Source organism: Saccopteryx leptura, chromosome 2, assembly GCF_036850995.1.
Source record: "Saccopteryx leptura isolate mSacLep1 chromosome 2, mSacLep1_pri_phased_curated, whole genome shotgun sequence".
Lineage (NCBI taxonomy): Eukaryota > Metazoa > Chordata > Mammalia > Chiroptera > Emballonuridae > Saccopteryx > Saccopteryx leptura.
In genome coordinates this window covers 55,390,947-55,399,553 of record NC_089504.1, presented here as the reverse complement: position 1 = coordinate 55,399,553, position 8,607 = coordinate 55,390,947, and the positions used below count along the sequence as shown (strand labels likewise).

Below are 8,607 nucleotides of genomic sequence, written 5' to 3'. Positions count from 1 at the left end.
AATCAAAGAGATCAACTTAGCCTTAAGAAAAATTAGAATTGGAATTGTTTGTGGATAAACAGAAGGGCCAAAATGTTGGCCTCAAGGTAAAAAAGAGGTACTTTGGGGTCCAGATTAACCTCCAGGGATAAGACATGCTTCCAGAACACCAGGCAAGGACAAATTCTGCATCTGGCAGAAGCTGAAAATGAAACCTATCTGTAAGGTTGGCAGCCCTAACTGACCTTTCACCCAAGCCTGAACCTGTGCCAGTTCAGACTCGGTGGTGCTACAGGTTAGAGTCCAGGGTTTGGCTGCAAACAGCCCTAAGAATAAAAGACAGTGAAAAAGGGCAGATACAACGCTAGGTGTGCCAAAGAAAGAAAGACGGAGGAGGTTGGGGGACAGAGAGCGAAAGCCAACTCCTTCCTTCATCTCCTGCCCTGGGTGGGTGACAGCCACTACGTGAACGGTGATTTTGGAAACTCAAAGAGTTAATATATCAAAAACTAACGCAGAGGAGGAGAGAAAGACCACACCCACGGGAGCGCGGAGCTTATTCCTGGGAGGAGAATCTTATTGGCATCGAGGAGGCAGGGAGCCAACCCCTGGGCGCGGCCTGCAGGGGCAGGTGATCGCCGGGGAAAGCGGGGGCAGGACCAGGCCGGAGCTGGGGTCCGTGCAGCAGCCGCCCGCAACCTCGGGAACCCTCGCCGCGCCTCTGCTCGGTGCGCCCTGCTTGGCCCGCGGACCCTGCGCTGCTCTCGGCCGCCAACATGTGTGCCGCCCTGATGCCGCCCCTGGCGCACATCTTCCGAGGGACGTTCGTCCACTCCACCTGGACCTGCCCCATGGAGGTGCTGCGGGATCACCTCCTCGGCGTGAGCGACAGCGGCAAAGTAAGCGGGCGCGGGGGCTGGCGCAGTCCGATCCCCGGGCGGACAGGTGAAGGGAATCTCGCGCGGTGCCCTGCGAGCCCGGAGTTCGCTCCGTGCAGCGCGGGTGCCGCGGCTCCGGAGTTGAACTTGAGCTCTTGGGTGCTGGGGAACGCCAGGAGAATCCTGGTGTTAGGTGCTTGGGTTGGCCTGGGAGTAACGTGTTCCCTGAAGCCGGGAGCCATAGAGTACTTGACAGCCATCCAGGCTGCAAGGGAAGGGGGAGAGAGGCTATACTCGCAAATCTTAAGAGGTCGTTAATAGACTCTAGAACCTTGCTTCGTTCATCTTCGTAAATCCGGCTCCTGGCACAAGCTAGGCGCTACATAAATTTACTGTGAAAGAAATAACAGAGGAAGGGAAATCGATCAGTGTTGTTTAGTCCTTTCAGTGCGTAGAACAGAAAAGTACTGATTTCATGAACGTGATTATTCAACAGACAATATACTTATTAATGATTCAAGCCAGACAACGTAATACTAGAAGGAATAGTCTGAGAGCAGTTCTTTACCCCACTCCTCTGGCACACACCCACAGCCATTTGCATCAAAGCAAGCAGTTCCATTTTAAGGTGCAAAATGTCTTCTATGAGTGTATCTTCTACACTTCCTTTTCCAAAATCAGGATTTCTACAAATGACATTGGTAACTGAATGTCTATTATTTACTGTTCCATTCTCATCGGTCATAACTGTGTCAGCAGTGGCTTGGCCACTCCAGTTTGATAAGTGGAGGCACCCCATTTTTAGAAGAAAAAAATAAAGATGAGGATGAGATATTTTTGAGCTTTCCCCACCTGTTTGGTTAGCAAAAGTACAGATATTGTGGCTTGTCAATTTGAAGATACTATTCCTGACTATAGATTCTTCCAAGTGAGTGACAGTTTTGAATCATGACTCTTACATTTGGGGATCACTAAACCCTGTTTTCTTATGGTGCTTGAAAAAACATTCTCTTGCATATTCAGGGAACCTGCTGTGTTGTTTTCAAGGTGACCAAACTCTCAGAGTTTGCCCAAATGGGGGGACCCCCATAAACCCCAGACTGATGAGTTATTGCCTGTATACTTGTCCCCCAAAATTTCAGGGAACCCTTAGGATCAAGGTAAGTCCCAAGAGGTCAAGGAACAGGAGGAAGATCAGAGGTGTCTGCCACACCACAAGAAGCTGTTCAACTCTTAGGATTCTTTTTAAAAATGAATTTCCCATATGCAGAATTTTAATCAGTAAGATAGCAGGCAAGAGAGTAGGTTTGAGGACTGGCTTTATCTAGTGGAGAGGAATAAGAAAAGAAAGTAATTATCTAAAAAATGGCCTTTTCTGGGTATTGTACAGAAGAAGAATAAAAGAGTGTCCCGAACATGCAATTAGTAGTTGAGTCAGGAAGTCTATTCCTAACTGAGGAACATAACCAAAGTAATAAATGTAGAAAAATGCTATTTCCCCTATAAGATAAAATTAACTAGGAGTTAGATACAAAGGTATGTTAATCAAGTGGCTTCAATTATGGTATAAAATGCCCCAATCAGTGAATTGGTAACTGTTTACTGCTCTGCTCCTAGGTGTAAATCAGGTGATTTCTGACTTTGTGTAAAGGGAAGACATGCCATTTATATGTCAAGACTTGGTTTCCCGGCCCTGGCCAGTTGGCTCAGCGGTAGACCGTCGGCCTGGCGTGCGGGGGACCTGGGTTCGATTCCCGGCCAGGGCACACAGGAGAAGCGCCCATTTGCTTCTCCACCCCCCCTCCTTCCTCTCTGTCTCTCTCTTCCCCTCCCGCAGCCAAGGCTCCATTGGAGCAAAGATGGCCCGGGCGCTGGGGATGGCTCCTTGGCCGCTGCCCCAGGCGCTCGAGTGGCTCTGGTCGCAGCAGAGCGACCCCCCGGAGGGGCAAAGCATCGCCCCTGGTGGGCAGAGCTTCGCCCCTGGTGGGCGTGCCGGGTGGATCCCGGTCGGGTGCATGCGGGTGTCTGTCTGACTGTCTCTCCCCGTTTCCAGCTTCAGAAATTTACAAAAAAAAAAAAAAAAAAAAAGACTTGGTTTCCCTCATTTTGGAAGTAGGAATGCCTTGCCTTTAGAGTTGCTGAAATAAATATGTTTTTGTTTCTTTGGTGAGAGGAGAGGAGATAGTAAGACAGACTCCATCATGCACCCTGACCAGAATCTACCCAGCAACCCTGTCCTGGACCAGTGCTCAAGTACAAAGCTATTTTTAGCACCTGAGGCCAACACTTTGACCAACTGAGCTATCTTCAGTGACAGGAGAGGAAGAGGGAGCAAAAGGGGAAAGGGAGGGGGAGAGAAGCAGATGGTCACTTCTCCTGTGTGCCCTGACTGGGAATTGAGCCTGGGATGTCCATACACCAGGCTGATGCTCTATTCACTGAGCCACCAGCCAGAGCCTTGGATAAATAACTTTAAAATTTTTTAAATTAGATTTATTGGGGTGACATTGTTTAATAAAATTATATAGGTTTCAGGTCCACAACTCTATAGTACATCCTCTGTACATCGCATTGTGTGTTCACCATACAAGTCAAGTCTCCTTCCTTCACCACTTATTTCCCTTTACATAATTATCTTATTTACTTAACATTTTTAAAGATTCTAAACAGAAAATTATATCCCCATGAAATAAATAAGTATAGGGAATCCTTGTGTTCTTTGCATTTTTACTGAATGTCGAAGCTGTTCCTGTAACTTGGGATGAATCAGAAACATCTAGAGGTGCTTGTTAAAATTCTGGTTCCTGGGCATCATCCTAAGAGAATCTAATCTGTGGGCCCAGGAAGTGGGATTCTGACAAAGATTCCAGGAGATTCCAACGCAGGTACCAGGTGCATTACGTCTTGGGTCACCACAGTGTGTAGGCTGTGGGAGTGGAACAAGTCGTGTGGGGTCTTGGGAGCTTAGCTCCCCACTGTGAGCGCAGGACTGGTGTAGCATCTCAGGGAGAGGGGACATGACTGCCTCTGATCTTCTCCCTCTCCCTTATTTCATATAACTTTATTTAGACGCAGAGGATGGTAATGACTCACTACTTTTAATCCATTAAGTAAAGCTCATTCAAAATTAGGTTACTTAAAATTAATTCTCTAGTCAACATTTTAGTATCAGGCATTTTGAATTCAGTTAGTTTTTCTACTCAAGTGGCATGTAGCTTTTCAAAACAAAGACCCCAGGATGTATAATTCATTTGCAGATACTTAATTAATCTTGAATGTGCTCGAATATTACTACATTGCCTGGTTCTTCCACATGCAACGAGGTCAGGTTGACTTTAAAGATACATAAAGATTCCTTGGGTTTTTTGATGCACACTTCCCTTACAAGGAAGCGAATCATTTTGGAGGTCATGTCCTCGAGTGGCAGGAGAAAGTCCTGTGGAGAAACAAAGACCTAGATTCAAGTCTGGTCTTCATCATTTACCTGCTTTGAGATCAGGTAAATACTTTACCTTTCTGAACCTCAGTTTTCTCAAATGGAGACTCAGGTTTCCTTTTCTAAGTATTAAATGAATAACATATGAAAATGCCTGGCACTTAGTGGTTACTTAATATATACATGTTCATTCTGTCCCCTTCCTTGCCTCTGCCAGTAGCAACATCTCTACCTGTTGCTCACTGAAGCACTTTTGCGTATTTCTACATGATGGTATCCATGCAAACCAACTGATGAGAAGGGAGCCTTGGCCTGGGATGAACTAGGTGGGAAGCGGGAGGTCACCGACCTCAACTGTGCAGTCTCATTGTTCACGTCACTGACCCACTGGGTCACGAGGATGCACCTGGGGAGGGAGATCTAAAGAGCATTTGCTTCCAGGGCTAGCATGTTATTCTCAGTATCTCCTTCAGTTCTCACAGTGTCATTCTTCCCACTTACAGATGAGGAAGTTAAGACTCAAGAAATCATACATCTAGAGACGATCATGTGGCTGGATTTTGAATTCACATATGCCAAAGTTCATGTTCTCTTTACTATAGCAGATTGTCTTCCTGAGGCACAGGCCCTAACCTCAAAGAACTTGCACTTCTGGTAGAGGAGCTTAGACTTGGATCTGTAATAAAAACAAACTGATTCCTGAGCCAAAGTCTGGGCTCATTGCTATAGATACATTGATGAATGAAGCATAGAAACTCTGCTCTGTTTTGGGGAGGTTGATAACTAATGATACATTAACAGAATCTGGGGGTGGAGAGAAGGCTTTCTTGAATGTAGAATGACACCTAACTTGCGATCTGAAGGATGAATAGAAATGAAATGAGTAAGGTAGGGAAGATTGGAGGTGGGAAAGAGTCTTTTATATAGAGGGAACAGCATGTGCAAAGGCCCTGGGGTAGAAAGGAATACAAGCATCAAGGTAATCCCTGACACATCTTTTCCCAGCTTCTGGGTAGCTCAGGGTAGCCAGTGATGACATTCTGACATGGAGGACGTCAGCTTAAGTCTTCTGGGAAATAATTCTCTCTGTAATTAATAGACAAAAATACACTTTTTTTTCTAATTGACCTCTGTAAAAATCAAATTCTGTTCTTCAAGGCCCACTTTTCATGTCTTCTTATTTGTAAAGGCTTTCATGACCATCATCCCCCATTTAGAATATTCTCCCATGAAATTTTGCATATTTAGTCAAACCAGTGTTTTCCTGGTGGTTAAGAGCAAGGCTTCCTGAATCAGGTTGTGTGGATGCAAATCCCAACTCTGACACTTACTTGGACAAGTTTTATTTTATATCTGAGCCTCGGCATCCTCATTTAGAAAGTGTAGACTATAATAGCTCCATAAAGGATTTGTGAGGCAGATGAGATAGTGTGTGTAAAGCACTTGGCCCATAGTAATTGCTCAGTAATTATTGGTCATTGTTATTAGTTTTCTTTCACTGAAGTAATGATTTTTTTTTTTTTTGTATTTTTCTGAAGCTGGAAACGGAGAGAGACAGTCAGACAGACTCCTGCATGCGCCCGACCGGGATCCACCTGGCACGCCCACCAGGGGCGACTCTCTGCCCACCAGGGGGCGATGCTCTGCCCCTCCAGGGTGTTGCTCTGCCGAGACCAGAGCCACTCCAGCGCCTGGGGCAGAGGCCAAGGAACCATCCCCAGCGCCCGGGCCATCTTTGCTCCAATGGAGCCTTGGCTGCGGGAGGGGAAGAGAGAGACAGAGAGGAAGGGGGGGGTGGAGAAGCAAATGGGCGCTTCTCCTGTGTGCCCTGGCTGGGAATCGAACCCGGGTCCCCCACATGCCAGGCCGACGCTCTACCACTGAGCCAACCGGCCAGGGCCTGATTTTGTTTTTGCCTTTGATTATACTTAACTTAATAGAATGTTCTCACTCACTAAATTGATTTAAAGTTCTTTGACAAATAGGAAGACAACTGGAGAGAATTAACATTTATTGTCATACTGTGTCAGACACTTAGCTAGATTCTCTGTATACCAACAACCCTGAGATGAGACATCATTATCATCATCAGCAGCAGAATCATCAACATCCCTGATTTACAAGAGGAAATAGAGGCTCAGAAAGTTATCTGACTTGGTTACAGACATAGCGAGTAAGTGGCAAAGCCAAGATTCACAACCATGCCTGTCTTATTTCCAAAGCCTCTGCTCTTTCCAGAAGTTCTTGCTGCCTCCTGTCATAAGGAGGGCTGAAACTCTATTGTGTTAGGGTCCCTCAACATTGTCTTATAGTTTTAACACAAAGTAGGTGGTCAGAAAAGTATCTGGAAGACATTCATGTGAGATATGTAACAAAAAAGATATTTCTAATTTCATAAAGATTTTTAAAAAGCCTAATGAGACTTATTCTTTGATGGTTTTAAGCAATATTGCTGGGTATGACTGTAGTTTGCTGCGCTTCCATTTGTGTAAAGCTGTCTGTTAATTCCTGGAATTTCTTGGCAGTCCTGATCAGTTTGGGGCTGTGGCTGTGGGCAGCCTGGGGGCTGGTGTATCTGACACATGGCTGCTTGCTTGAAGGTTCTGACAGGTACAGAGGTGGGCAGTAGCACTTGTGGGTCTCTGTCATGCCCAATTACTTAATAGGCATTGATCTGATGATTTAAGGATAAAGACCAGGTAGACTTCCCTCACCTGCAAGAAGAGAAATCTAATCAGTCATGTATTTACAACTGACCTTTCTGAAGAAAGAATTTAAAGCAGCTCCAGAGGGCACAGGCAAGTAGTGATGCTTTTATACATTTATAGGGAAAAGAAAGAGTCAATTGTTGACATAAAACAAAGCTAGGAATCAGATTTAAAATGTATTGTGCCGTTATCTAGTTGGCAATAGCTGCAGTAAAAGCAGTTGCTCAAGAACACATCTATTCTTGATGCTGCATTTAGACCAGCATTTTTCCTACATCGACACTGGTCTTATAATTATGTTTAAAAGCTGTCCTATGCAAGGTAGTTTTATAGGGTTGCCTCTCTTGAGCACCTTTGACTTGAGCTGAAGATGTGACCCAAAAAAGGGGTCCATATATCTATTCATTAGAGCTGAGGATATCGGGAAGGGCAATGGGAGGTGGTCCAAGTACCCAGTGTTGGAGATAGACTTCAGGACATCAGAGGCATGGCAAGACTGACTGCATGTCCTTCAAGTGCTTCTCCTAAAGTGGTTCTTTCAGTGGAGTTTTAATGAAAAGAGGCAGGAGCCTGAGTAGTTTTTGACAAAAGCCTGCAGTGCTACTGTTTTGTGTTGCCTGTAAAATACAGAAGCGCATGACTACTGATAATCCAGCTTTGTGGATGTTGAGAGCTTAATGAAGGACTATTCAATAATTTTATATCAATTTACATTGGTTGAGAAGAGATATGCCATTTTTATTTATTTGTTTTGAAGGAGAGGAGGGGAAGGGGAAGAAGGGGGAGAGGGAGAGAGAAAGAAGGAGAGAGAGAGAGACAGAGAGAGATACAGAGAGAGAGAGAGAGAGAGAGAGAGAGAGAGACTTCCACTTGGTTGTGCCATTGATTGGTTCTCAAATGTGCCCTGAGAAGGTCTCAAACCTACAACTTCGGGGTTGAGCCAGTGTCCTCAGGATCCAGCCAGCGACCTTGGCACTCCAGAGGATGCTCTGTCGACTGTGCCATGAGGTCAGGGTGGTATACTAGTTTTAAGTCTACTTGTCTTGTCTTCTGTTTTGCTTGTGATCAGTCTCACTCTTCTTTCTTTCTTTCTTTCTTTCTTTCTTTCTTTCTTTCTTTCTTTCTTTCTTTCTTTCTTTCCTTCTCTCTCTTTCTTTTTTTTTCTTTCTTTCCTTTTTTTTAGCACGAAAGAGGGAGAGAGGGACAGACAGGGAAAGACAGACACAAAAGGAGAGAGATGAGAAGTATCAACTTGTTGTTGCGGCTCTTTAGTTGTTCATTGATTGCTTTCTTGTATGTGCCTTGACCAGGGGGCTACAGCTGAGCAAGTGACCCCTTGTTCAAGCCAGCGACCTTGGGCTTCAAAACCAGCGACCTTTGGGCTAGAGCCACTGACCATGCCTATGATCCCATACTCAAGCCAGTGACCCCATGCTCAAGCTGATGAGCCCATGCTCAAGCCAGATGAGCCTACACTCAAGCTGGTGACCCTGTGGTTTTGAAAGTGGGTCCTTTGCATCTCAGGTTGATGCGCTATCCACTGCGCAACTGCCTGGTCAGGCTTAAGCTCATTCTTTGAGGCTCAAGTACCACCTCCAAAATCTTT

General features: G+C 45.4%; 1 protein-coding gene across 1 annotated transcript in view; it reads left to right on the top strand.

The window, feature by feature from the left end:
• The first annotated feature begins 305 nt into the window (after positions 1 to 305).
• GDA (guanine deaminase) overlaps positions 306 to 8,607 on the top strand; it is a 98,240-nt gene continuing 89,938 nt past the window's right edge. The window contains exon 1 of the mRNA XM_066367992.1: positions 306 to 878. Coding sequence (XP_066224089.1) covers positions 756 to 878 — 123 coding nt within the window. The 5' untranslated portion in view covers positions 306 to 755. The remainder of the gene's footprint in view (positions 879 to 8,607) is intronic.